The sequence below is a fragment of the Actinia tenebrosa genome, unplaced genomic scaffold (genome assembly GCF_029948245.1).
Source record: "Actinia tenebrosa isolate PJP-AT-01 unplaced genomic scaffold, QUT_ActTen_1.0 PGA_scaffold8__29_contigs__length_14323225, whole genome shotgun sequence".
In the NCBI taxonomy this organism is placed as follows: Eukaryota; Metazoa; Cnidaria; class Anthozoa; order Actiniaria; family Actiniidae; genus Actinia; species Actinia tenebrosa.
In genome coordinates, this window is record NW_028292585.1 from 13,030,297 (window position 1) to 13,054,339 (window position 24,043).

The window sequence follows — 24,043 nt, forward strand, 5'->3', positions numbered from 1 at the left end:
TTACAAGCTTTGTTTTCACTCCAGAGTCCACATCACCATCCACAGTTTGTCCTGATTTGATTTTCTGTGAACTTCCAGGTGAATGAGTAATAAAATCTCCAAGCACAGAATATGACGGAGACCGATAACCTGAATTATTATTAGGACTTGTTTTATTCCCCCAAGGAGAGTCTCCCTTGCTTCGTCTCTTTGATTTCATAGCCTTCAACATCGTTCTTTCTTCTTGTAGTGAGGTTGGACTCAAAGTGCTATCTCCTGGTGGAGGGGGAGAGATAAAAGTTCCAGAAGAAAAGGGTGATAAAGATTTGTCAAGAATTGCTTTCACAGGTGTTGGGGTAATTCTTCTTGATGGAGTGCTCTTGCTACATCCAAGTACAAAAACAAATATAAGAATATATGTTAGTTAGTTGTGAAAAGCAAGAAATGTCCTATGCCAAAAGGGAGTCCAACTAAAATGTTCTTCCAAAGGGAGAGTATGTAAAAGAATCTGCCCAATGGCTTCACCTCTCAACAAGTACTTATTAAAAGATTCAAAATTAAAATTTATGAACACCACCACAACCACCACCACAACCACAATCATCACATCACCATCATCATTATCACTATCATTATGGGCATCACCACAATCATCATCAATGCATGATCATCATCACTATCATCAACATCATGGGCATAGCTGCAATCATCATACTATCATCACTATTGTTATCATCACTATCATTATTGTCATAGGCATCACCACAATCATGGCCAGCATCACTAATATCAACATAACCATCGTTCATTCCTTTTTTCCTTTATTTGTTTATTTCTTTGTTTATAATTTATTCACTTATTAGATACAAATTTTCCCCAGACAAGAAATTTTAACTGAAAATAGTACAATATTAGTAGTTTTTACAATGCACATGTATGAATAAATATCAAATATGAAGTAGCTGGAAAAATGGCTGCTGTCCATGAGGGTGGACAGCTGTATACCTATGCACACCTCAGTCATCGAGCACCCACATCATACATGTACCTAGAGTTGGGTGGGTGGCTTACACATAATCTTGATGTTGTTGGAACGAATGTGTGCAAAGACAGGTTGGCTGTAACTTATAAACTGCAAAGGATTGTGAGTATCCATTATTAAGTTAATTTCATGTTTTATTTCCGTCACTGAGAACAGTGATCTACTTTTAGGCGAAAAAGATTTTCCTACCTCTTAGGAGTTGATATTGACCCAATAGTGGGGAAGTCCTCCAAGTCATCTAAATTAGGTCTTGATTGCACAGCCAAAGGTGATGGTGTCTGACTAACGCTCTGATTACTTGGTGTCACTCTTGGTGACTTTTGTCTCAACGACGGAGATGACTTAGGTGACTGTCCTTTTCCATACTGTCTGTCTCTACGACCATGTGAAGAAGTATTATTGACATTTGGTGATGGTGTTCTCTGGGAAGTAAAATTAAGCCCACGTGAAGAATTCTTTTGTGGTGTTTCTTTATCAGTGAAGTTCGTATTAGATGTATTATGGTTAATGTCCTGTTTTCTGGTATGAGATCTTGATTTTTTTGGAGTTGGTACATTCTGCCGCCAGAGAAGATGATGCCTGGTTCGTTCACGAAGATAATTCAAAAAGAATGGAATGAACTCTGTAATATTGATTTCTGGTTCCTTCACATCATTTCGAACGCCATCAATCTAGTGGAAAATGATATATAAGATAAATGTATGGTTTCAAAAAAAATCCATATTGACTTCTATCACATGAGGCAATGTAAACTGTGATGATTGACACTAACAGCGGCTGTATAGGAGACTTATTATTATAACAAAGGATGCTTCATAAAAAAATAAATTCCCTAGAGATGACCTTCATATGCATCCGTGTAACAACCTTCCTAAGTTAAAAGCTCTTGAGGCAAACTAGAGAATTCGTGTGTCTAAGTAAAAAGAGTTATAAGCTGATTGCTCTCCATAATACAATTAAGTCTGGCCTATATTCTTTAAAGATGGGGAAGTGTATTTGATGAAAAAATGAATAGGTTATCTTATGCATAAAAAAACGTAGCCACCAATTACTGACTCTCAAACCAACAATTATTACGAATATACTAATAAACATAAATGGTGGTTAATAATCTACCCAGTAAGGGGATTGCAAGGAGAGGGTGGGTGTCTGCACCCAGTGTATCCCATCAGCCCATTGGCCTCAAAGATCTTCATTATTGAAACATTTTGCTGAACAACGGCATTGCAAAACATGTTTCAAAGGGGTGTTACACAGAGCATTTTTTTCTGAAACTTGTGTCTTGAACAAGAACAAAAATAACTGCATCGCACACAAGTTTCAACTAAAAGTTTCAGCCTGTAACGACCTGTAAAAGGGCCTTAAGTTTAATCATAAGTATATTTCAATCAATCAATGAATTATAAATTAAAAGTAAGAATGCTTAGTTGTGACTTAAATACCACCTAAAATGAATATCGGCTATGAATAAATTTATTTACATGTAAAGTAATTAGAAATTAGTGTAGTGATTGTCAATAAACAACTTATTCCTTTTTAAATTCATCCGATTAAATTTTTAAAACCATCCAAAGAAGTAACACTCCGTGGACAATCTTACCTTTGTTTTTCTGCTCCTTAAGAGTCTTTCGATGAAGGTTTCAAAGGTAATTTCTCCATCAAGTAATGTCTCCAACACAGTCGCCATTTGCAAAATAATTCGAATCCAGCGCTTTTACCAAGAAGCGCATGTGCACAATCACCTGATAGAATTTGGCGGGAAATATTAGCCAATCAGAGTATAGGATTTCTACTCGATTACAAACGATCTCTACTAGAAGCGTTCATTTCGAAGAGAAGCTACTACAACAAACGTATTGGATTTTAAGAGAAAGATATCGCCTCACAATGCCTAAAAGAAGCTTTCCCTTTCATAGCTGTTCTCCTCTACAGATGAAGACACATGTTAATAGTTTACACGTCGATAAGGACGCACATTTGATGAAGGTTTACGGTAAGTTTACAGCATTTGTTTGTCCAACTTCATAATTGTTCATCGCGTTCAGCATGGTCCTACAATGTGCCTTTTCATTTCTTTTTCTCGTAGCAAGAACTACAGATCTTCTCATGAAAGGATCTGCCAAGCTTTTCGGCGCAGGAATGCTGAATGGTGTGTCCCAAGAAAGTATTTTAAAGTGTTCAAGTTGCCAAGACTCCAAAGCGAATCTCTTCGAAGCGTGTGTGTTCTGCTCCAAGAAAGTTTGTTCGTCTTGCACTCAAACGTGTCAGAATTGTGGAGGAATTTTCTGTGGGATTTGCTCGATAGTAAAGTAAGTATTTAAGATAAAACAGATGTCTAGGGAGCTCCACAAGAAGATGTAGAAAAAAGTTTTGGGGGGAGGGGAGGGTAGGTCAATATATCCATCTGAGGTACCAAATATGATAATAAGAGAGATAAAAGTGAAGACTAAGCATAATAAACTCTTATGCAATTTCCTTGGTGATTTGATAGTTTCAAGTAGTAGTATAGGGAATGGGGGTTCCAGCGCAATCTCAACACGGGCAAGACCCGTGTCAAAAATCCACCTACGGAAACAACCCACTCCAAGTGTGGTTGGGGGCAACAGCGCAAATATGTTAGTCTATATATGGAGTGCGAAGAATGTAAGAGAACTTTTAAGAAAGAAGCGGATTTGAAAAAGCATTTGAAAATGAAGACGAAGTGTATGAGCAGTTATGATTGTGGATGTGGTAAGAAGTTTGAGACTAAGGTTAAATTGTTTTGGCATTGTCAGGACTGTGAGTACGACTACGACGACTTAAAAAGTGCTTGGTATTAGGTATAAAATATTTCCTATTATATAGATGGAATCCCAAAGCAACTTCAGCACGGTGTCAATACCCGGTAACGGTGAGATTGACGTTAGACAGTTTTGGCGTCAGTCAGAAAGGAAGGTTAAAAGGACTCTCCGAAAAGGTATAGAAGAATTAGGAGCCCTGAAAGCGAGCATAATGGTAGAAGTAAGTTTGTCAAAAGACGAGGTAATGACGACAGCAATGTTGCGATCAAAGTCGTTAGTGATATTAGAATCCACGAATCTGGATAGGTCACTCAGTGAAGCCTTAGAAGCAATAATGGAGTCGCTGTCTAACTACACGAAAGAAGGATCGGGTTGGACAGTAGAGGAGGTTGAAGGAATAGAGATAAGTATGGCCAGGTACGTACCCATACGAGGGGGGAGTTACGTACCGCTACCAACGTGGGTAGAAAGGAAGAAGGCTATTGTAAACGTGAAGAATGAAGACAATCGATGCTTTATGTGGGCAATCAGGTCTGCACTGTATCCAGCAGAGAAGGATCCCTGTAGGACAAGTAAGTATCCCACAGATGATTTAGAGTGGGATGGTGTGGAATTTCCCATGCAGTTGATAGACATCCCCATATTTGAGGAAATAAACGATCTAGCAATTAACGTTTACGGAGTCAGAGAGCAGACGATAGTACCGTTAGTTCTGTCAAAAAGTAAAGGAGAGCGCGTACATTTATTCTACCACGGCGGACACTACTCATGGGTTAAACACATTAGCAGACTATTCTACAGACATACTAAGCACAAAGGCAAAAAGTACTTCTGTGACTGCTGCTTGCTGTCATTTACATCCTTAAATACCCTAAAGAAACACGATGAGATCTGCCGCGGAGTCGAAGAAGTGGCGCAACGGATCCAGATGCCCACCAACAAAGAGCTTTCATACGCAGACCATCAAAAGCAGATGCAAGTGCCTTACGTGATATATGCAGACTTCGAAGCGTTGATAACTAAGGAAGAGCAGAAACGTGGCGCCACGAATAAGGTAGGATTACACGAGATCTGCTCCTTTGGTTACATAGTAGTCAGATCAGACGGTAAAGCAAACCCTCCTGTGATTTACCGAGGTAAGAACGCAGCTAATGAGCTTCTAGAAGCATTGCGAGAAGAGGAGGGAGAGATTAGAGAACAATTAAGATGTCCAAAGAAGATGGAATTTACCAAAGAGAACCAGGAGGCTTTTAACAAGGCAAAAAAATGCTACATTTGCCAACATACGCTTCTTCAGTTTGGAAGACGAGCCAAGAAAGCGTGGGATGAAGATGGAAAGTATCTAGGAGAAGCTCATTTTAAATGCGGGAAGTATGCTAAGAAAGGTGAGAAGCCGGGAAAGCCCTCCACGCACTGCATTCACTGTCACAAAGCATTTGTTGAGGATTTCTATGTGGATAAGGTTAGGGATCACTGCCACATCACGGGTAAATACAGAGGAGCGGCTCATTGGAAATGCAATATAAACTTCAAAGTAAATCCAGACATGGAGATTCCGGTGTTCTTTCACAACCTCCGCGGTTACGACTCCCATTTGCTACTACAAGGAACAGACGGCTCCGACGTCAAATGCATACCCAACAACAAAGAGCGCTACATGTCCGTAACTGTGGGTAAGCTAAAGTTCTTAGATTCGCAGCAGTTTATGGCGGACTCCTTAGCAAACCTCGTAAAGTATAACACCAACTTTCCCATTTCCAGTCAATACGGCGCGGAAAGGAAAGGAGTCTACCCATACGAATACATGGACTCCTGGGATCGATTCAAAGAACCCCTACCACCCAAAGATCGCTTCTACAGCACCCTAAACGAGTCCGGTATAAAGGATGAGGAGTACCAGCATGCGTTAGACGTGTGGGAAAAGTACTCCTGTAAGAACATGGGCGACTACCACGACATCTACCTAAGGTCTGACGTAGTGCTGCTCGCAGATGTTTTCCAAAGCTTCAGAAAGATGGCTATGGAATATTACGGATTGGATCCCGCTAATTTCTACACGGCTCCTGGGCTCAGCTGGAGTGCTTTGTTAAAGAAGACAAATGCGCAGTTGGATCTCCTAACGGAGTACGACATGTATCGGTTTATGGAAGACGGTATTCGTGGCGGCGTATGCGGACCCAGCCGACGTTACGCCCGCGCAAACAACCCCTTAGTAGAGCACGACCCAGAGAAACCAACCACATACATTTACTACCTGGATGCGAATAACCTTTATGGTTGGGCAATGTCACAGTACCTACCTGTGAGAGACTTCGAATGGGATCCAGTGAAGCCGATAGACTTCTACATGCAGGTAGGAAAGGAGGAAGACAAGGGTTACGTTTTAGAAGTGGATCTGGAGTACCCAGAGCGCCTGCACGACGAACACAATGAGTTCCCCTTAGCACCAGAAGCGATAGAGATACCATTTAAGCAGCTAAGTCCGCTGCAAAAGCAAATGTGCCCTGGTTACAAACCGTACAGGAAACTAACTATGAACCTGATGGATAAGAAGAAGTATGTGGTACATTACCGCAACCTGCAGTTCTACGTGCGACACGGAATGCGCGTAGAGAAGATCCACAGAGTCCTAAAATTCACGCAGGAACCCTGGATGCGCCCCTACATTGACTTTAACACGCAAAAGCGTACCGCAGCGAAAAATGACTTCGAGAAAAATCTCTTCAAACTGATGAACAACAGCGTGTTCGGAAAGACAATGGAGAACATCCGCAAGCGCGTAAGCGTAAAAATAGTCAGCACCAAAGAGGAAGCAGAAGCATACGTGTCACAGCCAGGCTTCGTTAGATACGTAGAAATGCTGAACTTCTACGTGATTCACATGAAAAAGGCAAACCTCTTACTAAACAAGCCCGTTTACACAGGCTTTACGGTGCTGGATCTATCGAAGCTGCTTATGTACGAGTTCTACTACGATAAGCTTAAGCCAAAGTACGGAGACCGCTGTCGCCTCCTGTACACAGACACCGACTCCCTAATTCTAGAAGTGCAAACGGAAGACGTTTACAAAGACTGCCTCCCCGACATAGACGAGTACGACACCAGCGGTTACCCGAAGGAGCACTTCCTTTACTCTGCGAAGAATAAGAAGGTAATTGGGAAGATGAAAGACGAAATGTTAGGAAAACCCATCGTGGAATACGTGGGTCTGAAACCAAAGATGTACAGCGTGCTAAAGTTAGACGGCGTAGAAAAGAAAGCTAAAGGCGTAAAAAAGTATGTGGTTAAGAAGGACATTACGCACGAGTCCTACCTCAACGTATTACGAACACGCAAGGAACAGCGGCATAAGATGAACAGCCTGCGCAGCTATGGTCATCAGATACATAACGTCACGCAGGAGAAGGTGTCACTGTCTGCATTTGACGGTAAGCGATGGATGTGTGATGACGGAGTGCATACGATAGCATTCGGACATCACACGATAAGCAGTTCTTCTTTGACGAACCCACGCGTGGGACCATCATGAAGATAATACAAGATGGGCTGACCCTTCTTAGCTATCGCACTTCGGATCTGGTAAGTTTCCAAAGACCAATTAGGATCCGTAGCTCTTTTGGATCCTCCTTCTAATTCACCCGACTCATAGAGATATCGAACCGTGACATCGCCTAATCTTTTTTCATGGGGGAAGACCGCCCTCGAACTTCTGATGAAGGACTTGTGTTCCACGTGTTTCTTTTTTATGGCATCCCTGGGTTTCATTCCCGTAGCCCTGACCGCCTCGTTGTTCGAAGCTGCGACGACCTGGGGGAGCCTCTGAGTCCATTCCCTATTGCGTTTGGAGGGATCTTCCAGCTCTTTCCAATACTGGTATCCAAAGAGACGCTCGGCCAGGGTCTTATTGAATCTTTCGACAATGCTTTGACCCCTGTGGTACTCTGCTTTAGCTCTTCTAATCTTAGTGTCGTGGTCTTTCAGGGTCTTGGTAACCACGCCCATGAACTCCGTCCCCGCATCCACTTGCAGCAGCTTAGGCCATTTCAAGACGCGCTTATAAACCCTACCTAGGGCTTCTGCGACTTCCCCAGAATCCTTGCTGGTTATAGGTTCGGCGTCCTTGTATCTGCTTGCGATATCGACTACGGTCAAAGCGTACCTATAGGTCTTTTTTCTCACCTTATCGTGCGGTAAGAAAAGCAAATCCGCCTGATGAACTTCATTGGGGGTATTTACGGTGAAGCTGGGCCTGGGAATGTACTTAGGCACGGGAAGATAAACCTGCCAGAGGGTTTGTTTTTTCAACCAGTTCTTAGCCGTTTCGTCTGATACCCTGGCCGCGGTCGCGAGTTTCTTGATAGCTGACGCTCCTCTCCAATAACCTTCGGGCCCATAGTAAATCCTTTTAAGTTTGTCCTCTACGCGGCCCATTATATGAATTCCAAGACAAGATTGATCTTACGTCCGTTAAAATCCACCGTCTTTCCGTCCACTTTAATGGTGATGTTTATGCTTTCTACCAAATTAGATAAGTCATAGCTCAAAGAAATGGGAGTGTATTCTACTGGGTCAAATGGATTACCTTGGGGCAGAAACTTGGACATAAGAGAAGACTTTTCTCCATTGTTGTAACTATGGACCAAGTCGCAATAGACTTCATAAGAGGATGCGACTTTCCATTTCACATCATATGTACTGCCGCTATTTATCGTGGTACTAGTAAGGCCCAGGAGTTCTACCAATGAACTGTCCTTTAGATTGGCGCTCCCATTATTTTTCTTGAATTTCATTTCATGGGGCAATCCTGTGGTAAGAGTGTATCCATGCTTTGCTAGCTCCTTAGCCAGTGTTATAGGGGTGTAATGGGAATCTGGTATTTTTGGTTTGGTGCCGGAAGTTCCGATGACAAAGCCATTAATTAAATTATACCAAGAATTGTACAAAGAGCAACTAACCAACCGAACCTTACAGGCTTTGATGGGAGGATTCAAATACGTGGTAAAGTCATTCTTGTCGCTTTCCAAAAAGACGATCATTATATTAGATACGCCAAAGCTACGCCTCCGGCCAGCCCTGCGACTCCTACAAAGACCAATTCATTGTCTTTTTGTTTCTTAGAAGGCTGGTAGTAATTCTTGAACTGAGGCTTTTTCATTCTAAAGTCGGGGTGTGCTTGCGCATAAAGTTTGAAGGCGTAGTCTGTGTTTTCGAAGTTCTTGTCTGCCTGCATTTTGTCTTGGTAGTTCTTATCCAACCAATCCCTGTAAGCTTGTCTTTTTTCATTCCAAGCTGCAACGTCCCGCTGATATTTCTCCAGCGCTAAGTCGTGTCTCTTCCTTTCGGCGGCTAAATCTCCGCTGCGGTCGCCTCTAACTAATCTATCCAAATATTGACCACCATAATTAGCCCCTGTAAATGCTAAAGCTGCAATGACTCCACCTGCGACTAAGCTAACCATTATACATTAGGTAGGTACTTTTCCTTCCGTAGGTAATCCTTTACCATGATAGCCCCGCCTACGGCAGCGGTCATCTTAGCAAAGTTAGCGAAGCTCTTGCTTGGGTCTTCAGTAAAGTCTTCTTTGAGCACTTTCTTACCTACCCAACCAATACCCGCAACAATAGAAGTAATGATAGCTGCCTCTTCAACAGTTTTCAACAACGCGGTCGACATTATATTACAAAGCAAGAAGGAAAATCTAGGTCGCCACGGTACGTGGTGATAAATCTACTCCATTTCAGGGATCTTACTTTTTCTAACCTCCACAGGTGCGTGATACGTTGGTGGTTCTACCTTTTTCGTTGCCCGCCATTGTAAGTAGAGGCTGCCTGCTGCTATAGCGACTCCTAACGCGCCAATGACGTACCCAGGATTAATGAAGGATTCCTCTTCCTCCACCTTTTCTTCTTTCTTTGCTTTGTTCTTCCTGTTCATCTCCGCGAGCTTCTTACCGGCAGCAACTCTGCCTGGAGATTTAGCCTTGGTGATTCGTTGCTCCTCTACTTGAGGGGTTTCCTCCGCCTTCGATTCAGCTTCACTCATTTATATCTAAGGACTTGAAGGAATTGATAAGTACTTAACTAGGTACTTGAGGCGACCTGGGTGATTCCCGCGAATGACTTGACTAAGTACTTGATAAGTCACTTGCAGGTACTTGACTAGGTACCTCAGCAAGTGCCGCCTGGAAGACCTTTTCGACTTCTCTGTCCTTCTTGAAGTCCTTCCAAGATGTTCCGAAGGAACCTAGTACCTCCTTCAAGTCGACATGCTGAGCTACGTGCAAAGCCGCAGAGGCGACTGCCATTAACTTACCGCACTTCAAAGACAACCACCCACAGGTTATCTTAAGTTCTTGGGATATGACATAGTCATCTCTTATGTCCTTCTGTAGTTGCTCCACGTCGTCTATGGGCAGTGCAAGTCCAAGCAATTTAGTGGCAAGTCGGATAGCGGAGTCTGCTACGGCGTCCGTGGTCTTACTTGCGAGGGCAGCCTCGTACCTCTTATGGAACTTCTTAACCTCCTCTTCTGACAGCTTATTAACCTGCTCATGGGTGAGTTCCTTGCCTATCATTTCCTTGCACTTCCCAGAAGACACAAGAATGTTAAGTTGTTCCTTGAGGTTACTTTCATCTAACTGTGTGGGGACTTCATCTATGAGCTGCTCAATGTCCATATATGTTAACGTCATACGGAAACCTCAAAGAGAAGATCATCTTGGAATGTTGGTGCGTTTTTAAATGCCGCATGTATTCGTGTAACTGTTCCTTGGATATCTCACCGCCGTAGTCGCTTAAAATGGTTTCCAGGTCAGACTTGCTCGGAGTATAAAATACTACGAGAGAGCCTATGTTTTCCCTAAAGGGCTTAGAGACGCTGGTAAGCTGCTGGGAAAGCAACCAAACGCTAATGTTGTCATGTCTGCCACTAAAGGCGAGCTTCACTAATTCGGAGGTGCGCCTTTTTACGTCGTCCCCACAGGCAATGTCATCCAATATGAGGAGCGTCTGTGTATCTTTAGGGAATTGCTTGTGCCAGAACTTCAAATGACTGGATAACTCGTTAGGGTCTAAAATATCTACGAAGAAGTCGTCATCTTTCACTCCTATACCCGCCCAGGTGCGGTTGTTCACGTAGGTGGGACAAAGCAGCACTATGTAGTCAAAGCGGTATCTAAAGGGTCCTAATAGCTGCTCCACGATGAACTGGGTCTTTCCGCAGCCGGTGGGCCCTACGATAAGAGCATTGCAAGGCATGTGATCTGGGTTCATATATAGATGGAACCAGTGGAAGCAGTGCAAAGAATTGTCGCCGACGCAAAAGATAAAAGAGACACCATAGAAATGCAAAGGGAGGAGATAGACCGGTTAAAAGAGCGCGTGCAGGAATTGTACGATGAAATGTGCGACCTGAAGCGCGCAGAACGGTTTGGTGCCTTGTTGACGATTGCGACGTGGGCTAAGGAGTCCGTTAAGGACTTCATTCGATACCCTCTGTGATCATATATATGGATTGCATTACGAGTGAGTTACCGGCGGATTGCTTGTTTACCACGCAACCAACACCAAAGCCACGTAAGAAGAAGCAATGTAAATGCTTTCACTGTAATAAGGATTTCCCTGAAGATGACTTCGTTGGGCATTGGTGTCCTGCGGATACTAAGGCGAGAAGGACCTTAGATGATATAAGTGAATCATGAGGTTCAAAGTAGACCTATCGATTGCAAAGAGGCTCTTAGGTAAGTCTTATTTTTTATTGTTATTTTGTTAAATGGAAGATAGATCGTAGGTAAGTCTTATTTTTTATTGTTAAATGGAAGATATGTACTAATTTCAAAGATAGACCCCATCGTTTAACAATTTAACAATAAGAAATAAGATGTATATAATGAAGTGTATGCAATGTGATAGGACTTTTAGTAGCAAGCAGCGACTACAATACCACGTTTCCAAGAAAGTCTGTCAGAAGACCAAAAGCACCAAATGCAATGATTGCAACAAGGAGATGTCTACTTTACAGGCCTTACAATATCACCGTCAGAATAGAGTCTGTCTAAAAGGCTGCTGTACTCGCTGTGACCAACCCTTCTTCGAGGAGAACTGGCATAAATATCGCTGTCGTCGTTATCATCTCGAAGACATTGTCTGTGAAGTCCATGGAGACGTAGCAGAGCGTTGTTGTCCCACAGAAACGTCCAGGACTTTGACTAAGTTAAAGCAAGAAATAGATGAGATCTTCGTTGGTTTCGACGACGTCGAAGGTGTAAGGTGGGAGAATAGGGAACATTGGGAAGGAATCTGTGAAGATTGTGGTTGTAGACGTAGCGATCAGCATATTTGGTGCTGTCTTTATGATGGTCCTAAGCCCTTAGATCATTATCTGTTGGTAAGGAAGGAGTGGAGTTTAACAAAATAACAATAAAAAATAAGTATATAATGTTACCTTACATTGCAGCGTTCTTAGGAGGTGTGACTATTACCTTATCGGTGTATGAAATGACGGAAAAAATGAGGTCCGACGTAGCAGACCAATACTTAACCGCTCATGAGGATGACTAATCACACAATGGATTAGCTTCAGTTCTACGTTCGATGTCAAACTTCCATCGACCATTGACCTTACCATGACTACGTATGTTGGTGTATTCTTCGCCTTGCAGTACATACCTTACACAGTCGGGTGCCCATAATGTGTACTCCTCACCGTCGCGTTCCAAGACTAACCTCAAACGGTTGATGTCCTCGAACATGACATAATTTTTTATTCGGTATGAGACTCCTTGCAGCAGATCGCGCCAGTGTGTTTGTTTAATTATCATTATATCTATGAAATATTCTTTGGTGCATTCGTAAAGTATCTTGTGACTTGAAAGCCTTAACGCACCAAGGACAAGGTATGCGTATTCCAAGGGCATATTCATTGATTTCCCTGCAAAGCACATCGTAATCGTTGCTTACCATGGTTAAATATCCATTATCCTGGTATCTATCCATCATATCTTTCTGCTTATCTGACAACACACCATTGCCTTTGGGCGTTTTCAGTTCCAGACAGAGTCCATTGTATTCCTTATGAGCATTTAAGATTAAAAGGTCAGGTTGACCTGCTTGATAACCTTTCTGCCAGCAAGTGATGCGCTTGTGACTGGAATCCTGTAATTCTCCTAGACCTGGAGCAATTAGCATTTGAGGGTGAAATCTACGTATGTAATCTACAAGCTTTTTATGTAAATCGAACTCATTTTCTATCTTGAATACCAACTTATTAGGACCATCGAAGCGCTTCTCCAGCTCATACTTACCCGTTTTCCTTAGCGCGGGTAGGACTTCCTCAAAGACCCAATCGCGAAACTCCACAGCTTTGGGTAGTTTGGAACTAAATATCAGTTCGTACAAACCAGGTTCGGATATAAACACGGAATGTGGTTGCGTAGTAAAGGAGCGGTGATTCGCAGCCCCTTGTAGATCAACCCATTTTTTCTGGTATTTCTCAGATACGTGGGCTCTAATTGCATCTCTAGGGCGCTCATAGCCCAACGCCAAAGCCACCTCCTTTGCTTTGAAGTACAAAGTTTCGCCTTGCACTATGCATTGCAGTTTAGTTTCGTTGTTTTCGAATACGCGGAGCATTATATATACCTTTTTTCTTAATATGCGACGCTCTTTAGCTGATTCATTTCTACGCTCAACTGGGCGTCAGACACCACGAAGATGTATGCGTTGATCTTGTCTGAGTCGCCTGCGCTAGCGTTTAAGTCACGCTTGATTTCCAGGGTAATGCCGTCCTGGGTATTTACCAGACGCAATCCCTGCCCATGTAAATCCTCGTCGTTGGTGGTTCGCATGTCAATCCACAGTGCATACTTATTGGTAAAGAACTCACCGGGTGCAACTTGATCCCCAAACTTTCTTTTTATTTCCCTGTAGATGTCTGAGGGCTTCATTCCCTGCGAATACACCTTATTTGGAACTCCATTGATGCTAATCCCGACGTTGGTGATGCCGGGGTTATGAAAGGCTTCAGAGTCGCGCTTACCGGCTTCATAAGGCTTAATAAATACCAACATCAGCCCCGTAAGACTACGACGTGGTAAATTAATGCTCTGAGTAATTACCGCGTCTGTCTTATCCAGGAAACTAAAGGTTTTGTACATTACCGCGTGGTCGTACAAGAAAGCCTTTCCAGCACTGTATTCCATGCCAGCGCTACGTGCTAGATCTTCGGAGTGTATGGTTTCATACTGCAATTCCAGGTTGGTAATGGCGTATGGATGAATACTTCCCGACAACGCAGTGCTTAACCCGCCAATGATGTTAGCCATGTTGGCTAAGGTCACTTCAAACTGCAACTCACTCAACTGTCTAGGATAATAAACCCCGTGGCTGGTAATAGCCTCAAAGTCCAATGGTATTACGTATTTAGTACCATAGGCTGTCTTGATGGCCTTTGCATCTGCCACGTCAGTTGCGTCGCCAGAATCGGTAGGTTGTGTCTTGGTGGGAGTCCTAACCTTACGTAATATTGCGCTACCGATACCCTGCTCTATTTTTTGTGCCCTTTCGAATGCAGTCAGCCACAGATCTTTGTAGGTGGTGTACAGGTCATAGTTGTTTAAGTCTAAGAGGGATTCCCCGGCGAACTTTACTCGCATCTTTGAAACGATGTTGCGACCAAGGTTGTTAACGATAATCCTTTCATCTGTGGGGCTTGACTGCACCGCTAGGTCGAACCTTAAAGCCAGGGTACCAGGAACCAATACTAGGTTATCCGTTAGGCGGGGCACGCCTACATACAGCGTCTCACCTGGCTTAGCGCTAGAAGGCGTGAATGTAACCCGGTGAAAGGTGCGTTCTGCTTTCAGTCCGCCAACCTGCTTAGGTAATACGTTGGGGTTTAACTTTGAGCTTATCATATATAATGGAAGTAGAAGGTGATTTTGATCCCCTTACCGAAGAAGGTCAAGTCGACATTAACGACGAAGAATACGACGCATGGACTAAAGGCGCGGAAACCGACCCCCTAATCTACGACATGGCCCTAGAAAACACGTACGGCAGTAGGTGGAAAAGCTTCAAGACCTCCTTGAATCGCATGTGGCACGAAAAGAACCCGGGTAAGTCCGCCCCCGAGTACATAGAACTTCGAAACATGGGTGAGCAGGGAGCAACCGCGCGGGAAACCGTAGAGTGGGCAACGCAAGAGCTAACGCAGCGCTATTCCCACTTCGAGGCCGACGACGTAAGGCTCACAGAACGCGGAAACAAAGTCCTCATAAGCGTTCAAGACATGAGATATCCCGACAAAAACCGTTGGACCAAACCACAAGTCCTCTTTGACGAAAATGGCTCGGTCAAGGTTAACGTGGCAAGATTAAGAGGCTTTCAACTAGCTACCAGAAGTGCGTTAGAAAGGTTGGGAGCCCTGAATGAAAGGGTCGCACTAGAAAAACACGCCGAGGAACTACAAGAAACGTTGAAGGAAAAGGAAGCAAATTACGAAAAACAAATACGGCAGCTAACCGACGCTCACAAGAAAGAAACCAAGGGCAAGAACGAGGTCATACTGCAATTCAGGCGAGAAGCTGAAACGGCTTTAGACGAAAGAGACCAAGCCCGACACGCCTTCAATCTTGCTCTAAAAGACCTGGATATGAGCAAGGAAGAAGCTAAAAACTTGCATATCACCATAACCGGCTCTTTAGAGGAACGGCGGCAGTTGGTTGCCGAAATTAACACTAAGGAAGAACAAATCCGGCAAAGAGATCAGGCCATCGAAGACCTGGAGGGGCAAATAGAGCGGCAGCAGGAAATAATCAACGACCAGACTCGTCCCGAAGAGGAAAGGGAGGCAGCTCAAAGGGAATCAGAAACCCTTCAGGTACACCTTGCGGAATTACAGGCGCAAAAGGAAAACCTGGAAAAGGAGCTGGGGCTTACCACCAAGGAAAAGGTAAAAAGAGCCCTTTTGAAGTATGGCATTCCATTGGTGGTTGCGGTCGCTATTAGCACCGTAGTAGGAGTTATCCTATCCGCGCTTAAGGCTACAGGCGCGGGCGTAAAGAAATTAGGCAATGGACTAACGGACTTGGGAAAAAAGATGGCAGCCGGTCTTCCTGGGCTGCTGGGTTCGGTTGTTTCCTTGGCACTTAGGGCTGGCGGAGAACTGCTAAAGTTTGTGGGTAACAACATTTGGATCTTGGTCGTCGCTATTGGGGTGGTACTCCTGAAGAAGATGAGGGGTTGATCTTATCTGGGTACGTTACTGGAGGCTTATCGTCGTCGGGCGCCCGAGGCGTCCTCGACTGGGGATAAGTAAAGATAGTATTCGCGCCGCCTTGATAATGCGGAACTAGCGGTATGGCGGTCATGGTGCTAATGGGCTTATGATTCCAAATAGCATCCGGTGGAGAAGATCCCACAGCATTTATTCCTATGCGACCACGAGTTGCTATGGTCTTACCTCCATCGCTGGGACGAATTTGCAGCTTTGCATATTGGCAATTGGCTATCATATGAAAAGTCACCGGCCTTTGATCTTCTCCGCTTACTGGAGGGGGCTCCGAGGAAAAATGAACTGGGTTCCTATTGTTTTTTTTTTTTCTGTAAGGCAGTAATGGATGGTCATTCTCATCAACGATCCTAAACCCAGCATTGCACGAATACCCCGTATTAAGGCTAATAGTACACACAAGTAATCCCACGCCTCCAACCTTCACCCAAAGATCAGTGTCAAACCATTCATCATTTACGTACTCCTTCTCCTCTAAGTAATAAAGAAACCAATCTTCCTTTACATGTGGGTTCATATATTTCAGCAAACATAGTTTGCTTCTAGAGACTAAGCACCGTAAAAGTGCTAATGGTCTTGTGGTTATAAGCCGTGTCTCTTCGATTTTCTATGCCATTCACGCAAACGCTCCCAGAATCGTCTACGCGTATTTGCAGCTTTACCTTCCCATGGCAATCGGCGGCCATGTGAAAAGTCCAAACCGATAGATTTTCCTCGCTGGCTGGGTTGGGCTCTACGGAAAAATGTACAGGCTCCCTGTTGCTCGTCTTCGCGCGCATAGGCTGCAGTATGCCATTCTCATCCAGGAACCTAAAGCCCACGTTCGCATGGCTGCTCGTGCCAATGCAAATGCTACAAAGGATTAACTTCTTTCCTGAGTAGTTCAGATCTACAGACATACCTGTGACATCAACCCAAGATGCTTGGGTGTATTTTTTCTCGCCTGTGTAAGTCGTATAGACACAATCTACTCCAGCTACGTAGGGGTTGTTCATCGCCATATATAATAGCTCAGACCAATGCTTGCAGCTGCTAGACCGGCTTTTAATAAGTTATGGTCATATTCCTCAGGTATCGCAGGTAGGACCTTCTTTGATGGTTTCTTAACTGTGGGTAGCTTCGTTTCGTGTGACTTTTTTGGCTTCTCTACGAAGTGAGGAATGTTCCTAAGAGTGTCAGAGTTCACGTCATTCACCCCAAACTTCATATCCTTAGTAGCTCGCTGCAGTTTGTTGTTGTATCCTACTACAGAACCAGTATTTATAGATAAATTACTAGGCATTAACCAACAACCCGGGGCTACTGCATAGTCCAACCTCGCCTTAGAATTTTGTATGGCTAGTTGGTAACGCTGTACGCCCTTGCTAATGTCGCCCTCCAAGATTGAACTTTCGAATAGAATCAAAGCTTCGACTCGCGTTTCTTCTGCGGCGCCGGTATTCCCCACTATGCTGGATCGGGTGTTTACCTGAGCTCCCAAAATGGAATACACATAAGCTTCTATGCTGCGATTCAAACAGGCAAGGCCGGCTTTGGTTAGTCCTTTACCTCCAGAAGGTATGAAATTAAAGTATTGCTTTGCGTGTTCGTCGTTGGTAATCTTAATAATCAGTGGATTGGCCCCGGCATACTTACCACCCTCGTCTTTGAACAGAGGTCCGTCTCTGACTTCCTTAGTGGTCTTGGCATTTGGTTCAAAGAAGGTGCTACTGTCGTGAGTTTCTTTGTGATACCCAGTGTCCCACTGCAACCGCAGCGTATGCACTTCCTTATCGCTTAGCTCGTGCCCACCAATCCCCCAATAAGCCCAAATATGCCCCAGCCCATTGTTAGCGCCCGTAGTGCATCGGAAATCCTTCCCTACAACACCAAACTCCTTACAAAGCCTGTTATAGGCCGGCACGCTGTATTTGTTATCTCTTGGGTAAAACGTGGCATCTCCTGGTAATGCAGTAACGCCCATCTCATGCAGTATTCTTCTAACCGTAAAGTGAAAATGAAACATAAATATTGAATTCTTCATTAAGTTTGCACTTACACCACAGCCGCTAGTGGCACACCAAACCGCAAAGTTCAGCTGCTGCGGCCAATAACGCATGTTAGGACCACTTAACCATTCATGAGATTCCTTAGCGGTGGTATGAATAATGGGTACGTCTTTGAAGATATCCCGCACCTTTAACGGAAAGGAATGCTTGTTAGAAATCCGCATGTTCAGCGTTAGGTCCAAGCTTGGGTGTTTATCAAATGAAACTGCGGGTATCGGATAAGTACTGGTACCAAGCAATAATTCCTTTGACCAACTGGGCTCAACATGCGTTGGCGCTGGCGTTGGCTTATGCATTGGCGAATGCTTCAGTTGATCGTCTATTTGATCGACCAGCGTAGGTTTCAAATCCTCGTTGCTGTACATTCTGGAGCCGTTGAAGTAAATACCATCGGGTCTTCTTTCGAACTTACTAGGGTCTGCATGCGGAAACATCTTCCTAAAGGCCCTCCAGTTCCAGTAATCCCTGTTGTCATGATGTGGCTGCTCCTCGATATCATTCCCAAAAGCGTCGTACATTAGTATATATAATGGATGTTATACCATCAGCGCCTCCACTTTATCCTGAACTTCCTAAGGAACCTAACGAATTAAACGCTGAAAACTTTCGTCTGAATAAAGCGAACTTAATCCTGGCTTACTTGGAAGGGCAGACAAAACACTATGAAAAAGTTAGAAAAAAGTACGTCAGAGCCCGGAGTACGCTACATAAGATTGCGATAACTTCAGGGTCCATATCTGTTGTGTTAACGGGCTCCGGCGTTGCTACTTCGCTTACTGGACCGGGAATAATTGTTGGAGTTCCTTTGGCCGGCGTTGGGGCAGCCTGTGGTATTATTTCGGCTGTTGCTACGGGCATTATGAAACAGTTGTCAAGCAAAATATCAAAACACGACACGACAATAGCTCTGTCAAGGGCTAAAGTAAATACGATCACTGACCTTGTCTCAAAGGCTTTGCGTGACAGAAAGATAGACGACGTAGAATTCTCGCTTATCTTAGCCGAAGAGGAAAAGTACGAGAAATTAAAGACTGACATAAGGAATAAAAAAACAGTCGTAAGAGATCTTTCCGAGGAATCTCGCAAAAAGATCTATCAAGAAGCGAAAGAAGAGCTTCAAAGAAAGCTTGCTCAGTAAACATCTGCTTTGAAAAAAGCAAGACAGGATTCTATTTACATATTGAACGCCGGCTGTCTGGGTCATATGCGTAATCAAATGTCTGAAGCTATCATTGACGTCGACACATTCCTGAGCGCCTTAACAACCAGCGATTTTAAAAGTGAATATCGAGTCTACTTTCAAACTTGCTGGTTGTTAAGGCGAAGGGGCATGATCGGAATGTTGTCTATTGTTTTACACGTGAACAACTCATTGTTCTTCCTAGGCACGCCACTTCCGCCACGTGAAAGTAAAACCCCGCCTCGCAGCTGTCATATTATTACGTCAGTCGCCTTGGAATCCATCCTAACAGGGGGTGGTTGGGGTCTATGTTGTAAAATATTTCGTAAATTACGTCAGGGTAATAAGGAATATCCTTATCCAGCCGACAAAACATCCACTCGGCTCTGCTCATATCAGAAACCTCAGGAATAGAGTTGCCGGTAATTTCAGACAAAAGATAGGGAATAGCTTTGTAATATTTCCCTAGCTTTAATTTTTTCAGCGTTTTCCGTAGGCTTTGTGGCGTTGGCTCTTCTAAGTGGTTTATAATTCTTTCCATTACTTCGTCGTCTAAATATACCGGCCGATGACCTTGAATGTGACTCATCCAGTCTCTGAAGTATTTTATTCTTTTGTATGGGGTCTTCTTACGGCCTCCATTAGCGTAATACTGCTCTTTGGTAGCATTTGGTACGGCATTACGAATATTCTTACCACACTCGTAACACTGTGCTGACGTGTCGTCTTCTATTTGCATTTTCTTACCACAACAAATATACTTATTTGGTTTAGTAGGTACAAACTTGGGTTTCAAGCACTTTACACAGAAATCATAAACAAACTCTTTACAATCTTCGCACTCCATATATAGACTAACATATTTGCGCTGTTGCCCCCAACCACACTTGGAGTGGGTTGTTTCCGTAGGTGGATTTTTGACACGGGTCTTGCCCGTGTTGAGATTGCGCTGGAACCCCCATTCCCTATACTACTCAAGTTAATTCAGTCAGACCAGAACTCCTGCCCAACACCCTTTGCAATTCCTTATTCCTTAAGATCATTTTATACTTTAAATATTAGACAAAGTATTTGCTGTCACAAAAAAAATGCTTTATCCCACTTCCCAATCAAGCAAGTGCACTCACCTCTGGGTTGATTCCTTCGACATGGCATCACAATACTTTGAGACTTTGATCTGTCCAGAGGGTTTTTCTTGTTCCATCTGTGAGCTAGCTGTGCCCTGACTTAGATCAGCCCAGAGCTTGTTTCAGGGTTTGATCTGTGAGTTAGCTGTGCCCTGACTTAGGTCAGCCCAGAGGTTGTTTCAGAGTATTGATAAAATTTGTAGGTTTAAGGGTTTGGTCATGGTAGAACAGGTCTGTAAGAAATGAAGCTAGTCCCCAAATAAACTCTTGAAAAAAAGTACACAAAAGTGTGAAGTCTAAAATTGCCTCAAAATTGATATGAAATTGTTTATTCACATTTTTCAGTTATGACGAACGTGATGAAAGAGTTTTCTGTCTTGGCTGTCAAGGCTGAAGCAAGGTTTCTCTTTGATGCTAGAATTTTAAATAGTCTTGTACAAATAAAGGAAAGTGAAGAGTACTTCTACATCTATGTGCCAACCTTGAAGACCAGCCACCAAACTTACTAATTTTGGCCCATTTTGGCCATCGCATCGTTTCAAGTCATGTGCAAAGACCAAAGATCAAAAGTCCAGCTTTGAAGAAGATGACTTGCATGTTGCAGAGATTGTGTGGCATTATTTAGAGGACCTGTGTATTAGAAGTACTCTATATGATAAATATTGTTAAATAAATTAGTCCATTCAATAATACCCAAGTTTTGGGGAGCTTTATGACTGAGATTAGATATAAACTTTTCACTCAGTTATTTTCAATTTATATATATATATTTTCCTTTCCTTTTTTATGAAGATGTATAACAGTAAACCATTGATATAATACAACAGAATTTAGATATATATTGAGATTTTAAATTTGTAATTTATGACTTTCTTTGTAAATTGTATTAATAAACTATTTCCCTGATAAATAAATGTTATGCGATAATTTTTTGAACTCTGAAAATGAAATAGTAATATCATTGTCAGCCTTATTAGGGGAAACATTTGACATTTATAGTACCCCATTCACTTTCTCAATGAATCTTTTTTTGTAATGTTTCATTTGCTACAGATCTTTTCTTTTTTACTTTAAGTCTTCACCTGGGAATATATTTTTAGTAGCTTACGAAATATGTAAAAAAGAGTTGAGTACAAAGGTCATTTTCTTACTAGAAAGTGCAAGTCATTCAAAGAACGTTCTAGAAAAATTCCTCTTGAGTAAGTTGACCAAAAAATATAATTTCATCAATTTAAAAAAAGTGGAAAATTGTGAGTGAGAAACATTTCAGAGAAATCAGGGAGAAAGTGTGTTTATTGTGTACTGCAATAATCCTTTCAGGCGTTTTATTTGTGTGAAAATCTGAAAATGTGTTATTTTTTCTGTAAAAAAGCTTTGAGAAGAGTTGAATTTTGGGCTTCCTGTGGTAACGAAAGCGGATCAGTGTAAACAAATCGAAGGTTCGAGAAGGTTCTAGGAAAACATTGAGTTTAAAATTAGAAACTTACGTCATTAACCTTCGTTATATAAAAAGCCGTCGCACTTTCATTCAGCATAAACACGCTGAGATTTTCAAGATGGAGTTTGAGCGCTGTGAACACTGTAAAAGAGATATTCCAAGCGTTAACTTTGTGATGCATGTTGCTCATTGCCAACGAAATGTTCAAATGTGTACAATATGTGGCGAGGCTGTTTCGAAGGTGAACTGGCATGAACACCAAGAAGACCATAAAGCAGTCAAATGCCATCTCTGTGGGAAAGAGATTCAAAGAGCAAGATTGGAAAACCACATCGAAAATTCTTGCTTGGAAAGAGAAGTGGCTTGTGCGTATTGTAGCTTGGAAATGGGTTTTACCGAGCTAAATGATCATGAAGTGTACTGTGGCTCTCGAACTGAACCCTGTGGAAGATGTAAGAAGTATGTTATGATCAAAGATATTACCAGTCACGTCTGTGATGGCTCTAGACGTGCTAACTCCAGTTCACCAACCATCGAAGACGTGTCTGACGAGACAGTTCCTTGCGAGTTCTGCAACATGCAAGTTCCTGTGAACCAGCTTATGAAACACGAGTCTTCTTGCCCTGCTTTGAGAGAGGACATTGACTACGTAGAAATAATTGACGATAATATTGATTCCACTGGTCCCTGTACTAGTCCGAGGGGAAGAAAACGCTCTTACGAGGAGGAAATTATTGCCGAAGAAAACTGCCTTCCTGCTTCTGATGAGACGACAGATACCTGTAATGGCGAAGACATAAGGAAAGATAATGCTAATCTAATCTATGCTCTACCATGTGAAATCTGTGGAGAGTTATGTCCTTCTGACAGGTTAATGGAACACCAACAAGCATGTCTTTATGGGACAGAAAACCATGGCTCCAATTCAAGAGATGAAGCCATTGACGTTGATGAAGATGACGAAGGAATCTGGTTTAATAATCTCAACTTGGACGATGAACCTAGGTTTTACACAGGTCATACTGAACACTTTCCAAGACTAGACGCTTTTGATATGATAGCTCGTTTTCATCCATTCTTTGCTGGCTCTTTGTTTGATCGGAGATTTGACCAGAGGTACTTCAGGTGAAGAGAACTGTCAAACAGCCGTATATCATCCACAGTTACATGATTAGATATCAGAGGAAAAGCTGAAATTATAAATTATTGAAGATCTCTTTAAATGAGATCAATAGAAACCTAATATATGATATATATAGAGTCCCGTTCGCACTTTCCTCTTTGGGTAGCATGTTGGTTCTGTAATTTTCCTTCCTGATTGATACCCAATAGTTGTAAAGTCACATATGATAATTATATTAATTGTATGTAAATATATTGTACATACACTGTATAGCATAAACAAAATCAAACTAGGACGACTACCATTGAAAATCCTTGATCATGATTGGCTGTGTTCTATATAGGATAAAAGAGGTCTCACAGTCTAAGAATCTGACCAGATTATGATTCAAAATTGTCTTGTCTTATTGGCACGTTGTTGCTTATTTCTATCTGAGATTGTAAAAAAGATTTTTCAAATATTATGACTATTTACAATAAAGAATCTTATTAAACATTTCATATGGAGTAGATTCTGATTCATTCATGGTGGTGATTGACAGAAGCAAAAAAAAAACAAATTTGAGCATGCAGCTTGCAAATACCAAGTTTGTGGAATATTGAGAATTGCAGTAATGCATGTTGTGCTGGCCAATTAAGGCCTAGGGCAAACATTGAACTTTCCATGCACCGAACTCATTAAAAACAATGGATATCAGGTGATAATGAGGTCGGCATTCTTTGATGTAATTAAGTTTGGTGCATGGAAAGTTCGACGTTTGCCCTAGGCCTAAGTTCACCTGATATTGATTATAATTTTTTCAAGTACTACAACATGGCAATATTCTTTCCTCATGCTACACTCTGTATCTAATGTTGTATCTAATGTTGTAATCACTTTTGACCCCAATAGACCTAATTTGTCAAGGTGCAATGTTTTTCCATTACAGATCACTTGTCATCCCCAAAATTATCATGTCTATGTTTACAGTCAAAGTGAGAAAACCTTGAACATCTAAAATATGTGTGGAATGTAAAACATCGTAGTCTGACCAATCAT

The 24,043-nt window shown here is 42.6% G+C and overlaps 4 protein-coding genes across 4 annotated transcripts in view; 2 read left to right on the plus strand and 2 right to left on the minus strand.

The window, feature by feature from the left end:
• Positions 1–2,838, minus strand: part of LOC116299319 (codanin-1) — an 18,234-nt gene extending 15,396 nt beyond the window's left edge. Inside the window, exons 1-3 of the mRNA XM_031707957.2 lie at positions 2,622–2,838; positions 1,211–1,692; positions 1–362 (exon numbers count right to left, since the gene is read on the minus strand). The exon at positions 1–362 is cut by the window's left edge and continues 285 nt beyond it. Of these exons, the coding sequence (XP_031563817.1) occupies positions 1–362; positions 1,211–1,692; positions 2,622–2,708 (931 nt within the window). The 5' untranslated portion in view covers positions 2,709–2,838. The remainder of the gene's footprint in view (positions 363–1,210; positions 1,693–2,621) is intronic.
• Positions 2,839–2,879: 41 nt separating this feature from the next.
• Positions 2,880–21,285, plus strand: LOC116299323 (uncharacterized). Its single transcript, XM_031707961.2, has 3 exons — positions 2,880–3,014; positions 3,108–3,330; positions 20,790–21,285. The coding sequence occupies exons 1-3, from the start codon at positions 2,909–2,911 to the stop codon at positions 20,836–20,838; spliced, it is 378 nt and encodes a 125-aa protein (XP_031563821.2). The 5' UTR covers positions 2,880–2,908; the 3' UTR covers positions 20,839–21,285.
• Positions 12,609–13,430, minus strand: LOC148905232 (uncharacterized). Its single transcript, XM_089024101.1, has 2 exons — positions 13,103–13,430; positions 12,609–12,970 (listed from the first exon to the last, which is right to left on the minus strand). The coding sequence occupies exons 1-2, from the start codon at positions 13,428–13,430 to the stop codon at positions 12,609–12,611; spliced, it is 690 nt and encodes a 229-aa protein (XP_088880227.1).
• A 655-nt stretch (positions 21,286–21,940) lies between the features above and the next one.
• On the plus strand, positions 21,941–23,505 carry LOC116299321 (XIAP-associated factor 1-like). Its single transcript, XM_031707960.2, has one exon. The coding sequence runs from the start codon at positions 22,001–22,003 to the stop codon at positions 23,009–23,011; it is 1,011 nt and encodes a 336-aa protein (XP_031563820.2). The 5' UTR covers positions 21,941–22,000; the 3' UTR covers positions 23,012–23,505.
• The last annotated feature ends 538 nt before the right edge of the window (positions 23,506–24,043 follow it).

Excerpts from the sequence above, each read along its gene's own strand:
- LOC116299323 (XM_031707961.2), top strand. The coding sequence starts at position 2,909 with ATGCCTAAAAGAAGCTTTCCCTTTCATAGCTGTTCTCCTCTACAGATG. Across the intron at positions 3,015-3,107 it reads ACATTTGATGAAGGTTTACG|CAAGAACTACAGATCTTCTC; the intron begins GTAAGTTTACAG and ends TTTTTCTCGTAG. Across the intron at positions 3,331-20,789 it reads GGGATTTGCTCGATAGTAAA|TTATGACGAACGTGATGAAA; the intron begins GTAAGTATTTAA and ends CACATTTTTCAG.
- LOC148905232 (XM_089024101.1), bottom strand. The coding sequence starts at position 13,430 with ATGCTCCGCGTATTCGAAAACAACGAAACTAAACTGCAATGCATAGTG. Across the intron at positions 12,971-13,102 it reads ACCCGCGCTAAGGAAAACGG|GTCTAGGAGAATTACAGGAT; the intron begins GTAAGTATGAGC and ends TAATTGCTCCAG.
- LOC116299321 (XM_031707960.2), top strand. The coding sequence starts at position 22,001 with ATGGAGTTTGAGCGCTGTGAACACTGTAAAAGAGATATTCCAAGCGTT.